This window comes from Pseudorca crassidens, chromosome 3, assembly GCF_039906515.1.
Source record: "Pseudorca crassidens isolate mPseCra1 chromosome 3, mPseCra1.hap1, whole genome shotgun sequence".
Taxonomy (NCBI): Eukaryota; Metazoa; Chordata; class Mammalia; order Artiodactyla; family Delphinidae; genus Pseudorca; species Pseudorca crassidens.
The window spans coordinates 140,298,690-140,316,970 of record NC_090298.1 but is presented as its reverse complement, the minus strand read 5'-3'; the positions used below and the strand labels follow the sequence as shown (position 1 = coordinate 140,316,970).

Genomic DNA, 18,281 nt, shown 5'->3' with positions numbered 1-18,281 from the left:
TATTTTGTGAGAGTTACAATATACGGATTGGGTCAGAAACTAGGAATGGTCAGATGAGACCAGCCTGTAAAGCACCTCACAGCTGTGCTCTCTCAAGGAGATTGCTCGTTTTTCAGCATTATGAATGGATGTTACAGTATGAAAGTAGTAAAGAAATTAGGGTTGACGGTAAAGATTTTATGCTCGTAAGGCATTAAAAACCATAGCATGATGCTGCCCAAAGAGAAAGCGTCTGTAGAGTGAGAAGAGGGCTAATGACACTACTGGGGGATATCCACTTAAAAGGGGCTACTGGAGGGTGAGGAGGAGCTACTCAAGAAGGAATGTCTGTGAAGCCATGGGGATGGGGTGTCATCAGCAGAGGCAGATGGGGCAAACAGACCAAGGAGGTTCTAGAGTGAAAAGGGGATCTATTGTATTTGGCAGTGAGAGAGTGCCTTACTAATCCAAACTGAAAGATGAATGGGTAGCAGTATACACTATTTCTTACAGAAGCTTGACTTCAGTGGAAAAGGGAGCAGTAGCTGAAGGGAGGATATTAGAGGGTCAGGAGGAAGAACATCTTGAGTAGGATGAAGGTTAAGAATTGTGTAGGGAAATAAATTTCCGTAACAGGAGGGGGGAATAATTGGAGTACAGTCACAGAGACAGGAGAGGATAATCTTGAAGAGATAAAAAGATTAAAAGGGAATGTACCATGTAATTGTGAGGGAGATGAACACTGAGGTTTTTCCTTGGCTTGGTGAGAATGGTGGAAAAAAATTGTTTATAACCTGAAGGGAAGAGTGTAGGCTTAGACTAGCCCCTGTGGGAAATAAGAGGTGAAATTAACTTGTGTCTGTAAATAGATGGCCATGTCAGATTGAGTTATTTCATCTTTCTGCTACCACTTTCAGCAGTGTAGGTACAAAAGCTGGAAGACAAGATAGTTGTGGGGTTATTTTGCCTTCTACACACGTTGGGCTTTTGATCATTATGTGCCATACGGTGTCCCGGCCCTGTAATTAAAATTTAGAAACAAATTTTAGATACGTGCATATCTCTATTGCCCTAATTTTCTTAGAGAGATCTTCTTCTTCTTTTTTTTTTAAATTTTTTTAACTTCTTATTTTATATTTGAGTATAGTTGATTAACAATGTTGTGTTATATCAGTTGTACAGCAAAGTGATTCAGTTATACATATATCTATTCTTTTTCAAATTTTAAATATAGCAGTGAGTACAGTGTCAATCCCAAGCTCCCTAACTATCCCTCCCCGCAACTCTTCCCTCCTGGTAACCATAAGTTCCTTCTCTAAGTCTGTTTCTGTTTTGTAAATAAGTTCATTTGTATCATTTTTTTTTAGATTCCGCATATAAGCGATATCATATGATATTTGTCTTTCTCTGACTTACTTCACTCAGTATGACAATTTCTAGGTCCATCCATGTTGCTGCAAATGGCATTATTTCATTCTTTTTAATGGCTGAGTAATATTCCATTGTATATATGTACCACATCTTCTTTATCCATTCTTCTGTTGATGGACATTTAGGATGCTTCCATGTCTTGGCTATCACTGCTAGTGCTGCAGTGAAGATTGGGGTGCATGTATACTTTCAGACCATGTTTTCTCCAGACAAATGCCCAGGAGTGGGATTGCAGGATGATATGGTGGTTCTAGTTTTAGTTTTTAAGGAACCTTCGTACTGTTCTCCATACTGGCTGTACCAATTTACATTCCCACCAACAGTGTAGGAGGGTTCCCTTCTCTCCACACCCTCTCCAGTATTTATTGTTTGTGGATTTTTTGATGATAACCATTTAGAGAGATCTTCCTGCCTTTTGTACCAGTGATCCAGTTTTGCTAGTCTCATCTTTATTATGATGTGATATTCTCTGAACCAGGCTAATCTAAGGCAGAACTACTTTTTTAAAAAATCAACTTAATTGAAGAGTAATTTGCCTACTATAAATGTACCCCTTTTAATGTATGTTTTGATAGGTTTCGATAAAATGTATACACCCACACCAGAAAGTTCCTTTGTGATCAGACCCAGTCAGTCTTTTTTGCATCTCACCCCTTCACCCCCATCACCAATTTCAGGTTAAACAGTGACCTGCTTTCTGTTCAGAGCACATTAGATTTGCCTTTTTTTTAGAGTTTGTGTCTGGCTCAGCATGTTTTTGAGACTCATCTGTGTTGATGTGTGTATCAGTAATTCATTTTCTTTCTTAAAACAGCTTTATTGAGGTGGAATTGATGTACAGTAAACTACACAAAGTGTACACTGTGACGTTTTGGTGTGTGTTTGTGTACATACACCTTTGAAACCATCACTCAGCCTAGTTACTTTGAGATTAAACAACATTGTTGCAGGTATTGAGAATTCATTCTTTTTATTGCCAAGTGGTATTCCATTGTATGGATATAAGAGTTTGTTTATCCACTCATCTATTGATGTACATTTGGATAGTTCTCAGGTTTGGCTATTATAAATAAAGCACTGTGTATCCTTTGTATGGATACACTTTCTTTTCTGTTGTGTAAATATCTAACAGCAGAATGGCTGCATATGGTAGGCTTAACTTTTCAAGGAACATCCAAAGTGTTTGTACCATTTTATATTCCCATCGGTAGTCTGTGAGAGTTTTAATTCTGCCACATCTTCATCAACATTTGGTATTGTCAGTCTTTTTAATTTTAGCCATTCTGACAGATGTGTAGTGGTATTTTATTGTGGTTTTAATGTGTATTTCACTAATGATGAATGATGTTACACATCTTTTTATGTGCTTATTTTTCTGTCTTCTTTGAGGAAGAGTGTTCAAAATTTTTTTTTAATTTGGGGTTTTTTTCTCCCTATAAATTTATTTATTTACGGCTGTGTTGGGTCTTCGTTGCCGTGCGTGGGCTTTCTCTAGTTGACGAGCGGGGGCTACTCACTCTTCATTGCAGTGTGCGGGCTTCTCATTGTGGTGTTTTCTCTTGTTGCGGAGCGCAAGCTCTAGGCGCGCGGGCTTCAGTAGTTGTGGCTCGCGGGCTCTAGAGTGTAGGCTCAGTAGTTTTGGTGCATGGGCTTAGTTGCTCCGCGGCATGTGGGATCTTCCCGGACCAGCGCTCGAACCCATGTCCCCTGCAGTGGCAGGCGCCTTCTTAACCACTGCACCACTAGGGAAGTCCTGGGTTGTTCTCTTACTGTTGAGTTTTAAGAGTTCTTTATATGTATTCTGGCTACAAGTCCTTTATCAGATATATACTTTACAAATTATTCTTCCAATCTGTGGCTTGTTTTCTAATTTTCTCAATGGTATCCTTTGAAGAGCAGAAGTTTTTAATTTTGAAGAAGTCTAGTTTATCACATTTTTTTAATGGACTTTGGTTAAGAAATCTTGCTTAACCCAATGTCACGAAGATTTTGTTTTCTGCTGAAAATTTTTTAATTTTAGTTTCACATTTAGGTCTGTGATCTATATTGAATTAAGTTTTATATGTTATGTGAGGTAAAGAGAGGTTATTATTTTTGAGGGTAGAAAATTTTACCCTAGTTTTAGTAAAGATGTATAGAGTAAGAATAAAGGAGTCATTTACTATTTCTTCTGGGTCACCCTGTTTTCCTATAGTAGGATGACCACACCATAATTTAGGCTACTCCAGTTAAGTATTGGCTGCCAGTTATTCAGTATCAGGCAGTAGATTGCTTCTTTTCAAATACTTATTTAAAATTTTTTTCTAAAATTATTATTAGTTGGTGATCTCACTGTTTATAAAGATGAGGAGGATTATTTTACTGTGTTCCTATTTCCAGCAGCTGCCAAAGGCAGGATTCGTGTTCAGGTCTGTCTGTCCCTCAAGCCTGGGCTCTTTCCCTTACATTGTTTTGCTTCCCAGCGAGAGGTAGAATTTTTTTTTTTCTCTTAAACTTTTTATTACAGAAATCCTCAGACATATACAGAAGTAGAGAGAACAGTATAAAGAATCTCAACATATTCATCACTTAGCTTCAGTAGTTATCAACTTCTTGCCTCATTTTACTCATATAGTTCAAAATATATGTAACTAGCATATTTTTTTTAACATTTTAAAAATATATATCCATTGTATACAATGACTCCTATGTGTCATCAACTACCCAGTCCCACTTTCAAATTTTCCCACTTTGTCTCAAAATATATTGTTTTATAGTGTTTTGAATCAAGATCCAAATAATGTCCCTGTATTGTATTTTTTAATTAAAAAATTCATCTCTTAAACTTCTCTTAATCTACAACAGTACTATTCCCCTCACCCAATTATTTTTGTTTTTTACAACAAAAATATGTTTTATTTAACCCAATATATTCAAAATATGTCAGCATATAATTAATGTGAAAATGACTGAAATTTTTTACATTCTTTTTTATGTGCTAGGTCTTCAAACTCCAACGTGTATTGACACTGACTACACATCTCAATTTAGACTAGTGCCATTTTAAGTGCTCAGTATCCAAATGTGGTTTCCCTACTGGGCCTGTGCTAAATCAAACCTTACTTGTCACCCCTACATGACAAACCTCATTGCTGGATCCCAATAACTGCACATATTTGAGGGACCCCTCACCCAATTTTTTAATGTTCTTTATTTCTTGAGACAATGGTCATTTGTCTGCCAAGTTTTCTACATTCTAAATTTGGCTGATTGCATCCTTGAGGTGTCCCTTTTACTTGTTCCTCTGTCCTCCGTATTTTATGGAAACTTGTAGTTAGATCTAGAGGCTGGATCAGGTCAAATCAATTTTCCTTTGGCAAGAATCCTTTGTGGGGGATGTGTACTTCCTATAGCATCACATCAGCAAACATGTATTAAATTTTCCCCCTTAATAGTGGTATTAAGATTGTTCAGTAGGTTTGTGTTGTCATCCTGATCAGTCTATTATAATGTTCTTCACTATGATATTGTGATTTTTAATAAATACATATTTGGTCTTTGTCCAGTTTCTGGCACAGAGCTCCTGAAACCCTTGAAATTTCCTAAGTGATGAGGGCTATAAAGATGTATCTTTTTTTATGTTAATGAGAGATGACTTTTGGAACTAGCTAAGGATGGGAGCTGGTTGCCAGGAGAACCAACCATGTGATTAGAGGGTTCCATCTCCCCCTGACCTTTTTGGAGGGGAGAGTGCTGGAGGTTGGATTAGTCCTCAATTGCCAGTGATTTAATCAGTCGTGCCTATGTAATGTGGCCTCCATTAAAACCCAAAAGGATGGGGTTTGGAGAGCTTCTGGGTTGGTGAACACATGGAGATTAGGGGAGAGTGGCGTGCTTGGAGAGGCCCTGGAAGCTCTGAGCCCTTTCCCCATACCTTACTCTATGCATTTCTTTTAACTAGCTGTTCCTGAACTACATCATTTTTTAGTAAACTGATGATCTAGTAAGTAAAGTGTTTCTCTGAGTTCTGTGACCCACTCTTGCAAGTTAATTGAACCCAACCTCTGATTTATAGCCAGTTGGTCAGAAGTACAGATGACAGCCTTGACTTAGAACTGGTAAGGGTTGGGGTGGGAGGCAGTCTTGTAGGACTGAACCCTTACTTAATCTGTGGGATCTGATATTATCTCCAAGTAGATGGTGTCAGAATTGAGTTGAATTGTAGGATACCAGATGGTATCAGAGAATTGCTTTGTGGTGTGGGCACCCTCCACCCCCACCCCATGTTGGAATTTGGTGCAGAATTGTGTACTCACTAACTTTTCATCTAATGGTTTAGCATTGAGTGAATTCTTGAGTTAGTATTAATTTGTTTCTTCCTGTTTCCTAGGAATACATACCTGTTTTGTATGCAAGCAGAGTGGGGAAGATGTTAAAAGGTGCCTTCTGCCCTTATGTGGAAAGTTTTACCATGAAGAGTGTGTCCAGAAATATCCACCCACTGTCTTGCAGAACAAGGGCTTCCGGTGTTCCCTCCACATATGTATAACCTGCCATGCTGCTAATCCAGCCAGTGTTTCTGCATCTAAAGGTATGGGTTTGTGTAGACCAATCTAATTATAGAACCTCAGTCTCATTGGCAATGGATGTTTCAGATGCTATCTGGCATATCTCTTCATAGCCTCTAGCTTTTGTCAGAGTACCAGCATTTTATGTGAGAGATAAGAGAGTAATGGACAAATTTAGCAGTCACCACATTTTTACATGTGCTTTATGGAACCCCCGGCATTATGTGGTAGTTTTAAATATTTGGAATTCATGTGACATTTAGTTTGAAAAGGTGTTCTGCTGGACATCTTGTTTTGTTTTGTTCTGTTCTGCGCTGCGCCATGTGGCTTGTGTGATCTTAGTTCTCCAAACAGGGATTGAACCCGCGCCCTCTGCAGTGAAAGCACAGCATCCTAACCACTGGACCACCAGGGACTTTCCTCTGCTGGATGTCTTCCTTCATCAGAATAAAGTGTATTCTTCTTCTGTGGGCCCTTATATGTATGGTTATCAGATGTGATATCATTCAGACATGCATATAGGGCAGAATTGAGGTTTTTGTTTTGTGCTGATTTGTTTTATTTTTTTAAATGGAAATTCCTATCCAGAAAATTTTTTCCTGCTTCATGGTTAGCTTGAGAGCTGAGGTTTCCAAAACTATTATGTGGGTGCAGATAAACTCAAGTTTCTAAATCCATTCCCAGTGGGAAAACAATCATTTCTTTCTTTTTTAAAATAAATTTATTGATTTTTTTTTTTTTTTTTTTTCCCCTGGATGCCTTGGGTCTTTGTTGCTGCGTGCAGGCTTTCTCTAGTTGCTGCGAGCGGGGGCTACTCTTCCTTGCGGTGCGCAGGCTTCTCATTGCAGTGGCTTCTCTTGTGGAGCATGGGGTGTAGGCGCGTGGGCTAAGTAGTTGTGGCTCACGGGCTCTCGAGTGCAGGCTCAGTAGTTGTGTGCAGGGGCTTAGTTGCTCCGCAGCATGTGGGATCTTCCCGGACCAGGGTTCGAACCCGTGTCCCCTGCATTGGCAGGCGGATTCTATCTATCTATTTCTGCGTTGGGTCTTTGTTGCTGCGTGTGGGCTTTCTCTAATTGTGGCGAGCGGGTGCTGCTCTTCATTGTGGTGCAAGGGCGCTTCTCATTGCGGTGACTTCTCTTACTGTGGAGCAAAGGCTCTAGGCGCATGCAGGCTTCAGTAGTTGTGGCACGCAGGCTCAGTAGTTGTGGCACGTGGGCTCTAGAGAGCAGGCTCAGTAGTTGTGGCTCACAGGCTTAGTTGCTCTGCGGCAAGAGGGGTCTTCCCAGACCAAGGCTTGACCTCGTGTCCCCTGCATTGGCAGGCGGATTCTTAACCACTGTGCCACTAGGGAAGCCCCAATCATTTCTTTCTGCTCAGTACTAGTGGGTCTCTTACTGATTTCTCTGAAAGCCAAATATTGTATCTCTACTATTAAATGCTTGTAGGCCCAAAGAGCCCACTTCTCCCAAAGGGGATTTGGCAGGAAAAATGTGGCAGTGTTGACTTTTCTTTTAATCAGACTGGCGATATCTTCTGTAAGATGATTTCCTGGCACTATAGATCTTGTCAGTCCTAAGTACAGTAACATGCTTGATCAAAATTGCAGCTTAACCATCAGCTACCTTCTCCTTTTCAGCTGCTATTGTAGGTAGCATTGGGGTGGTTTGGGTAGTGGTTTTTGGTTTGTAAAGTATGTTAGAGGATATATCTCATGGGGGGGTGGAGGTAGAGAGGTTCATTCATTCACCTAAAAGGCTTTAAGAATCACAGAGTACCAGCCAAGGAAAGCAAGCATTAGTGTTTCTCCCATCTGGTCTTTTAATCTGATTGTACACACACACCAACCCCCACCGTTTCGTCTGCAGCTGATTCTGTTTTCCAGTCAGGACAGTGGTTTGAGTAGGGCTTATTCTTGTTGAGGTAGACTCACTTACTGTTGTGAGATTGGACTCCTTAAGGCCATTTATCATATAGTTCCCATCTGAGCTTTTCTTAGGGAATTGGGTGTTTAAGGTCTCTTGATCTAGTAGTGCTTCCATTTGTTTGTGGCATTTTCCCAGTGCTAGCAAATAAACTTGAATAACTCACATCGTTTTTATGTTTAATCCCTTTTTCTTTTGTCTCTCCCTGGTTTTTCTCTTATTTTTAGGTCGACTGATGCGCTGTGTCCGCTGCCCAGTGGCATACCATGCCAATGATTTTTGCCTGGCTGCTGGATCAAAGATCCTTGCATCCAATAGCATCATCTGCCCCAATCACTTTACCCCCAGACGTGGCTGCCGAAATCATGAGCATGTTAATGTTAGCTGGTGTTTTGTATGCTCAGAAGGTAAGACATGACTTCCTGATGTATGAATAGTCTAAAAAGAGATGAATGCAGTATTTTAATTGAAACAAAAGTATAGTTTTCTTCACATTGCCATTAGAAGAAATACTGGGAAGTGATGTCCTTAATTATTGATAACATAACAGTACAGTGGTTTTGTTCCCCAATAGAGAGGGTTTTATTTTTGTTATTTTGAATAATGACTTAATTTTAACAAAATGATAAACAATTGAAGCAACTTAAAGAAAAGAGAAAGGAAACAAAATTGTTTTTAGAAAATGGGGGAATGTGGTCAGAAGGTACAAACTTCCAGTTATAAGATGAATAAATTTGGGGGATGTAATACACAGCATGGTGACTATAGTTAACACTACTGTATTGTATATTTGAAAGTTGCTGTGAGAGTAGATCTTCTAAGTTCCCTCTCTCTCTCTCTCTCTCTCTCTCTCTCTCTCTCTCTCTCTCTCTCTCTCTCTCTCTCCCTCCCTCTCTCCCTCCCTCCCTCCCTCCCTCCCTCTCCCTCTCTCTCTGTCTCACACACACACACACACACACACACACACACACACACACCGCTTAAAATTTTAACTATGTGAGTTGTTGAATATGTTACCTAATCTTATTGTGGTGATCACTTCACGGTATATGCACATATCAAGTACATATATATTGTACACTTTAAGTCTACACAATATTATATGTTAATGATATCTCAATAAAGCTGGGGAAAAAAGTAAAAAAATAAACTGGAGGTAGGGCTTCCCTGGTGGCGCAGTGGTTGAGAGTCCGCCTGCTGATGGAGGGGACACGGGTTCGTGCCCCGGTCCAGGAAGATCCCACATGCCGCGGAGTGGCTGGGCCCGTGAGCCATGGCCGCTGAGCCTGTGCGTCTGGAGCCTGTGCTCCGCAACGGGAGAGGCCACAACAGTGAGAGGCCTGCGTACCACAAAAAAAAAAATAATAAACTGGAGGTAAAAAAATAAAATAAGAAAGAAATTTTAAAAACCTTAGATAACCCCAAGTCCTACATCAGAAAAAACCATTGCTTAATATTAAGTGATAATACTCCAGACATATGTGCATATAAGCAGATAGAAGGGGTAGATATCTGGATAGGGACAAGTCTAGAAGATGCTGTTATCAGGTAATTGTGTGTGGTTTTTCTAAAATCAATTTTATATTAGTTTAAAGGGAATAAACAAGGTGAAAGTAAAAGAATTTATGAACTTCTGTTAAATATTTTCTCACTGTAAGGGATAATAGTTCCTACAAGGTCTTCAGTGGAGGACAAATAAATTTTATATCTTTATCTGTATCTCCCCCCTCTCCAACCCCTACTTAAAACATACTTCTCCTAATTTAGAGCAACGTCAATATTATCCTTCTTAAACATTTTCTTTCCTTTCCATTCCTCACAGCCTGATTTTTGCTATTTTGTTAAGTGGAGGATTTAGTACTCCACCAGTCTATTTACTGGGGTGCTTGTAGTTCTGAATTCCTTATTTAAATTTTTCTCTTGGTTGGCTGAACTTCTGAGAAACACCCACAGGTCCTACATTTCTCTGCTTGAGACGGTTCTTCATTTGCCTCTGTTCTAGAAGCACACATTGGGTTACTATAAGATCTTAGACTGCTTGTTCTTTTTCCAAAACTTTTGTGGACATTGCTCCCCTGTTTTCTAGTGTTGAGGGTGGCACCAGTTCTCTTATACAGTTTTTTCATTTCCTTTTCAAATTGACTAAATTTTGTTGATTAGTAATTTGGGGGAAACAATTTCCTTGATTTTTCTGTTTTTTAAGATCTACTTATTGGTGATACAATTTCACAAAAATTTGGTTGGTTATGAACATTCTGAAGGACTAATTTTAAAAAGAGTCAACATGTGTAATTGAATTAGCATCCCTTTTGAGAAATTGGGATATACTAAATAGTGCTAAAGCCATAAAAGAAGTTTTATGACTCCTTTATATGATTGAAAATGGTCAATAGGGACTTTTTTGTTGTTGCTGTTGTTGCTCTTAAGATTTATGTAACATGACTAGAGTTTGCATCAGGACATAGTTGTAATCCTCAAACTAGTTCTAATATAGAATAAATAAAATAGAGTATTAAGTGCAATCATGTGGGTGGAATTTTGATATAGTTAGGGATGTTTTAGTGCACAAAGTACTATGCTGTTTTTGGTTTTAGATATGTTAGCTTTGTGATTCTCCTGTATCATACATTCCTTTTTGCTTTTATAATATCTGTTCCTTATAAAACTGTGGTGAACACTGCTGCCTGTTTATCATTATACCACCTGTCTTTTGTTTAGAAGAAAGTTAAAGACAATTTTGATATTTAATAGCATTTAGATACAACATTCTATAATTCTGCTCTTAGAATGAAAATAGATGTCTGGGAGGCTGAAATGTAGGCTCTAAAAATTTTACATGTTTTGTGAAGATGGGGAGATGAAACAGTTTCAGCATTAGACTGTTTTTCATTCCATAGTGGAATGAAATGTTTTCAGAGTAGAGGTTCCTTTGTGTTGGCAGTCCTAACTTGTGGCATAATAATGGATACTCGTAATGAAAACGTAGTCCCCAAGAAAACTTAGTAGCTGCAGCAGTGGCTCTCAGATCTTGATCTTTGGGAAGTGGAGAAGATCCAGAGACCCTTTCAGGAGCCTCCATGAGATCATAATTCTTTTCATAATAATACCAAGATGTTACTTGCCTTTTTTCTTTGTTGACATTTGCACAGATGGTGCAAAGCCAATAGTGAGTAAAACTGCTAGCACCTTAGTGCAAATCAGGGTGATGGCTCTAAACTGCACAAGTAATAGCAGTCATTGAATTCTGTGTCACCACACACTTGCAGTAAAAACTTGGACATTTCACATAACTATGTCCTCGATTTTAAAAAGTAAGTAAAATGTATTAAATCTCAACTGTCATGTGAACATTGTTTTAATATTCGGTGTGATAAAATGGGAAGTATACATAAAGCAGTTCTGTTGCATACTGGTGGTTATCTTAAGTTAAAGCACTCATGCAATTGAGTTGCAATCTGAACTGGCTGCCTTGTTCATGGAACACCATTTTTAGTCTTAAACATTACTAAAAATGTAAATCAACTATACTCCAATAAAAATAAATTAATTTTAAAAATTACTAAAAAACTATGGCTCTTCATACTTGGATATTTGTCAGACATTTCTTGAAAATGGATAAAAAGGAGCCTGTCAATTCAAGGAAAAACAACTGGCAAATTGTTGCCAATGATAAAATTTGAGTTCTTAAGTGAAAATTAGAATTTTGGAAAACTGTCATCTACCCACCCTGAGCTTAACTGCTTCCTAGTATTTACTGATGAAATCATGGGGATATTAATAAATGTGACATTTTAGTATTACATAACGAAATAGATCAACATTTGGAAGATTACCAGACTCAGCAAACCAATATTTTCCACATGAACAATGCATGATGTTAAAAACCATGCGTATGTAAAAGATCCATTCAAAGTGCAAGACAGATAAAAGAATTTTGATGTAATAGTTACATTAGTAGCTATTAGTAACATATCAATAGTATATTGATACAGTTTCAGATTAGACACTGCAACTAAGGTTTACCCTGTGAAGTTTTAGTGTATAGTATCAAAGAATATGTAGTTATTGAACAGGTTATTAAAATATGCCATTTTCCACCTGTTTATCTGTGAGAGACCAGATTTTCTTCATATACATCAACCAGACAACATTTTACAACAGATTTAAGTAAAAATATCTGCAAAAAAATATGATCGTCACTGACACTGGTCAGAATGGCCATCATCAAAAAGTCTGCAAATAACAAGTGCTGAAGAGAGGGTGTGGAGAAAAGGGAACCCTCCTACACTGTTGGTAGAATGTAAATTGGTGCAGCCACTATGGAGAACAGTATGGAGGTTCCTTAAAAAAACTAAAAATAGGGCTTCCCTGGTGGCAGAGTGGTTGAGAGTCTGCCTGCCGATGCTGGGGAAGTGGGTTCGTGCCCCGGTCCGGGAGGATCCCACATGCCGTGGAGCGGCTGGGCCCGTGAGCCATGGCCGCCGAGCCTGTGCATCCAGGGCCTGTGCTCCACAACGGCAGAGGCCACAGCAGTGAGAGGCCTGTGTACCGCAAAAAAAAAAAAAACTAAAAATAAAGTTACCATATGATCCAGCAATCCCACTCTTGGGCACATGTCTAAAAAAGATGAAAATTCTAATTCAAAAAGATACATGCACCCCAGTGTTCATAGCACCATTTACAATAGCCAAGATATGGGAGCAACTTAAGTGTCCATCGACAGATGAATGGAGAGGGAAGATGTGGTGTGTGTGTATATATATATATATACACACACACACACACACACACACACACACACACACACACATGCGCGCGCACACACACACACAGTGGAATATTACTCAGCCATAAAAAAGAATGAATAATGCCATTTGCAGCAACATGGATAGACCTAGAGATAGATTATCATACTAAGTGAAGTCATCAGTCACAGAAAGACAAATATCATATGATATCACTAATATGGAGAGTCTAAAAAAATGATACAAATGAGCCTATTTACAAAACAGAAATAGACTCACAGACATAGAAAACAATCTTATGGTTACCAAAGGGAAAAGGGAGGGAAGGGATAAATTGGGAATTTTGGATTAACACGTACACATATATGAAATAGATAAACAACAGGCTCCTACTGTATATCACAGGGAACTATATTCAGTATTTTGTAATAACCTGTAATGGAAAAGAATCTGAAAAAGAATACATATGTGTGTGTGTGTGTGTGTGTGTATGTATAAGTGAATCACTTTGCTGTATACCTGAAATACTCTAAATCAACTACACTTCAATTTAAAAGAAGAACAAAAATAAAATAAAATGTAGAACACTGAGCTTATTAAAAATGTTCATTTTGGAAAATATAGTTATTCATAAAAATGTGATTTATGTTAACATAATAGATTTATTGTTACTTTTAAATGAATTAATCAGTATTTTTAGCCCATAAACACAAAAGCTCGGGGCTTACCTGGTGGCACAGTGATTGAGAGTCCGCCTGCCGATGCAGGGGACAAGGGTTCGTGCCCCGGTCCGGGAGGATCCCACGTGCCGCGGAGCGGCTGGGCCCGTGAGCCATGGCCGCTGAGCCTGCGCGTCCGGAGCCTGTGCTCTGCAGCGGGAGAGGCCACGGCAGTGAGAGGCCCGCGTACCGCAAAACAAAACAAAAAAAACCAAAAGCTCTCTGGGAATCTCCTTATTTTTCAAAACTATAAAGTGTTCGTGAGGCCAAAAAGCCTAAGAACTGTTGATCCCACTATCTAGGATTATCTTGCTGTTAGAAGACAAGGAAAGAGTAGAGTCTTGGGACATTTTGTTTGTTCATGTATAGGAGAAAACCGAAGGTGGTTATCAGAGTGTTATGGTAATAGTATGGTAAATCGCTAAATTGGAAATAATCATTTCCTAGAATTCAACAATATGTTTAAACTCTATTTTCTCTTACTGTCTTCTACCAAATATCACCTTTTCATCTTTTGGTTTCTTATGATGGTTCATGTGGTTTTCCCTCTTTTCGTCTTCCTGTCTTTCTCCTATATGTTTCCTTTACTCCTACCAGACAAACCCTCCTGCCTGCCTCCCACTCATCACCCAGACTAATCCTGTCAATTTCTTTCTTCATATTCTCCCTTAGCTCATCCCATTATGTCCTTCCCTGCAAAATTGTTGTGCTTGCCACCATTTACTGTTCTTCACTGGTTATTCTTCTGTCCAGATTTCTTTTCATGCCTTCTTTGAAGGCCTAATTCAAATGCCTTATTGTACATGACATATTTCTAGTTGTCATGAATGTCAGCTTAGTAAAAGGAAGATTTTTCTACCAAGGCCATGTAGTTGGCAAATTGTTATTAATCAGATTTTGAACTCAGCAGATAACTAAGCATAGAGAGGAATGTTGTAGAAGGTATCCCATTACTGGGGCAGTCACTTATGTGACTGTGTGTCACTCTGTGTCCCATGCAAAGATTGTTTACCTCATCCACAAAATGCACAAGAATAGCAAAATATGACTTTGAAAGCATAGAGTACAGGCTATATGTATTGAGTAAACAAGTTCTTGGAACTTGTAGCAACAGACCTTCTTCCCAAATGAAACCTCACTCTGAATCTGAGGTGTACAATCTCCAGCGTACAACACAGGTAAAAGGAGAGCTTCTCTAGTTGAAGCAGGAGTTGGGTCTCAAAAGCACATCCCTGTCCCCAACAAAACAAACACCGCAAAGCTTGTTTTAAGAGCCTGCTCTCGATTATTGAGAAAAAGAAAAGGCACGGTAGAAATCGTTTAAGGATGGGGTGTCAGAAAATTAAGTTTTTCATAGGTTTTTATGAGGAAAGAGAAGCACAGTGAAACCAAGAAGATAGACATGAGTATATACCTTGCTTATGACTTTATCCCTCACTGTCTCTTCAGGATGAAACTTGGAATTACGTGCTTGAGTCTAGCATGTTTGAAGCATGCTCATTTCTGGCATAAGATAAATAAGGCATTTATTGTATTCCTTAAATGTGAAACCTCTTTACCTGAAATTCTTTATTATCTGCAACCATGAGGATTTCAGATTCAGATATGTAAAGTGAGGCACTTTGGGTAAAAATCTTTTAAGAAGTGGAAATTCATCATCACTGCAATATATGTAATTAATCTGGTATCCGAAAACTTGGATGGAGAGGGTAGATCTTATACCTAACTGAAGTTTAGGCTACAAAGAACATTAGTACCTGTGATTTTTGTCACCAGTGAATTTTGTTGTACATATCTTGAAGTCTTGTTTCCAGTCATTACTACTGCTACGTCTTCTTATTTGTGCTTTACAAGGAAACATATATAACTCTAATCTCTCGTTCTAACATTCTGATCATTTTAATATAATCTATGTTCTTTTGTGTATTATGTTTATGCATTTATAAATGTTATTCTGCAGAGGGCCTTTAGGTGTTGTGAGAATGCCAAACAAAAAAGATTAAAATGTAATTTAAAAAGAGGGAAGAAACTGGCCTTGTGGAGACTACTTACGTGTCAGACACTACTAGGCAATTTATTTAACTTATTTAGTTCTCAAACAGGTGTGATTATTTATTGTTCATTGTAGAAAATACCTTACCACTGAAGAAATTAAAACTCAGCAAAGAAAGAGAATTCCCCAAAGTCATATGATCTTAGAGCTCCAGTCTGACATCAGTTAAAGCTTGTGCTCTTTATACTCTGGCATTGTGTATCATTGATATTCTCTTTATAGTGTGTTGTCTCTTAATGAAGAGGAAGAAGTGTGTGTGGGGTGTGTGTGTGTGTACATATATGACTTTTAGAGGTTTACTTCTGCCCTCATTGCCCTAACCTAATTTTGCCAATAAGGGTAAAATCTGACAGACCCCCAGGGGTGTGGTTCAAGTACATTGGAGAAGGAATACTCTTGCAGAAAAGTCTTTCTGAATAATTAAATTACTAAGCCCTTGGCTGGGAGATAAATAATTGGTTAGGAGCTGAGCAAGAGCTGTTTCAGCTGGGTCGTTATATGCAGCCTTGTGATGCTAGTGCCAGATTTTTTGATTCCCACAGGAGGCAGCCTTCTGTGCTGTGATTCTTGCCCTGCTGCTTTTCATCGTGAATGCCTGAACATTGATATCCCTGAAGGAAACTGGTATTGCAATGACTGTAAGGCAGGCAAAAAGCCACATTACAGGGAAATTGTCTGGGTAAAAGTTGGACGATACAGGTAAGTAAGCATGAAGGAGACTGGCACTTAGTTCTTTTACCAGCCTCTGTTTCTTGTGCTTAACTTTTTTAAAAAAATGGTCTGATTAAACAAGGTTCACCCCCTCCCCCATTAATTTTCCATTATAGAAGAAAAAAACTTTGCTTTATGTTTTGCAATTATAGGAATATCCATTATAGAAGAAAAAGACTTTGTTTTATGCTTTGCAATTATAGGAATAATATATATCCTCTGTAGGAACTTTATAAATTAAAACAAACCCATAATCTCACAAACAAGGAAGAGACATCGCTAACATTTTGGCATATTTACTTGCAGACACACCAATACATGCACCTTCAACATAATTAATTAGCCTTATCGTTCTTTGTACCCAGTTTTGTTTCTTGCTTTTTCTTTTTAAAATTATTTTTATTGGATATGGAATGTACAAAAAATATTATAACGTGCTTGATTTTAAAGAAACACTTGTGTATGTACCTCCCAGTTAAAAAAAATAGTACTTTACTGGCACCTTGTACTGCATTTTATGTTTTTTATTTCTTTGCCTGGTTATATAGGTTTACCACATGTGTGTTTTGTTCTGTATGTTTTAGATCTTTATATAAAGGAATTGTTGCTGTATTTTCCTGCAGCTTGCTTTTTTCATTCACTGTTACACTCCTGAGATATATTATGGTTAGTGCAGTGCTCTAGCTCATTCGTACTTCACTGTTCTACAGTGTTCCTTTATATAGTCATACAGTGTGGTGTAGTTATTTATCCATTCTCACATTCACGTTTGGACTATCAATATTTTATCAATGTTTCATGGTGTACATGCATGGGAGCTTCTCTAGGCCATTCTCAGGATAGAATAGCAGGGTCAGGGTTTCCAGCTTTAATAGCTAATGCCAAATTGTCTTCCTAAAAGTCGTTGTAGTAGTTTCCTTCTCAAAGGCCAATTTGTATCTCATTGTATAGCATCTGTCGTTCCCTTAACTGTTGAACATTTAAAATTTTTCCAGGTTTTCATTCTTACAGATAATACTTCAATGGACATTATAGTCATAAAGTTTTGTTCATATCTCTAATTATTTCCTTTTATAGATTCCTTGAAGTAGAACAACGGTCTAAGGGAGTGTGTGTGTGTATATTTGAGCATGTGCGTGAGGGTGGGCATCTTCAGCCTTTTGGCACATACTGCTTGTTTCTTCTCTAGTTAGATTGTAAGAATGCTCTGGGTCGGACATTAATGTGGGTTAGAGAGACATTGCTTTTCCTTATTCCTGTCCCAAAAGTAGGATTCTTTTTCATTCCTTGCAGCCTTCTAGAGGTTTCCTTCCTTCTTTTCACCTTTCCCAGGTGGTGGCCAGCTGAGATCTGCCATCCTCGAGCTGTACCTTCCAATATTGACAAGATGAGACATGATGTGGGCGAGTTCCCTGTGCTCTTCTTTGGGTCTAATGACTATCTGTGGACTCACCAGGCCCGAGTCTTTCCCTACATGGAGGGGGATGTGAGCAGCAAGGATAAGATGGGCAAAGGAGTGGACGGTACATATAAAAAAGGTAACTTTATCTATCCTTTTTGTTTCTCAGGCCAACACAGACCTCTGTTGCCCACGTATCTGCTCTCTGTTAGAATTGTATGTTTTAGAATTCATATATGCTCTGTTAGCAGCTATGTTCTGCCTTCCGGGGCAGTATGTGGCTGTGGCTACAGGATTTTACAGAGAAGTTGACCCATGTAGTTCATTAGTTTTGAACCTAACCTTTACTTAACTAGAATTTCCTTAAGGGAAGTTCCTTATCTTACCAATTCTGTTTTGTCAGTGTCTCATCAGGTAGGTACCAGAACTTTGAAACTGTTTTGTAGAATAAACACTACAGTTTGCAAGGCAAGGGCAAGAATATCTAGCAGAGCCACATTTGTTCCAAGGAGGTGTTTGTTTGTTTGTTTAGTTTGTTGAGAAGAAATAAAATTCACCCAAAATTATAGAGCAACGTAAGATGGTAAAGGCGCATAAATGTTCTAATCAAAGAGGTTTTTGTAAGCTGGCCTAACAGTGAAGGAGAGAGGGGGTATTTGAGGCCAGGAGGGGTTGACAGCATTCTCTCTGCCAATATAACGAGTAAGGGTTGCTTTGAGAATTCAATGAGATAATACAAAAATCATCCTGAAGGGCATATAGTTGGTATCCCATC

General features: G+C 38.6%; 1 protein-coding gene across 11 annotated transcripts in view; it reads left to right on the top strand.

Annotated features, from left to right (window-relative positions):
* NSD1 (nuclear receptor binding SET domain protein 1) overlaps nucleotides 1–18,281 on the top strand; it is a 136,739-nt gene that overhangs the window by 94,247 nt on the left and 24,211 nt on the right. For all 11 annotated transcript variants that reach the window (XM_067732712.1, XM_067732717.1, XM_067732711.1 and 8 more), the window contains 4 exons: nucleotides 5,780–5,980; nucleotides 8,107–8,286; nucleotides 15,939–16,095; nucleotides 17,440–17,645. In XM_067732712.1, the coding sequence (XP_067588813.1) occupies nucleotides 5,780–5,980; nucleotides 8,107–8,286; nucleotides 15,939–16,095; nucleotides 17,440–17,645 (744 nt within the window). The remainder of the gene's footprint in view (nucleotides 1–5,779; nucleotides 5,981–8,106; nucleotides 8,287–15,938; nucleotides 16,096–17,439; nucleotides 17,646–18,281) is intronic.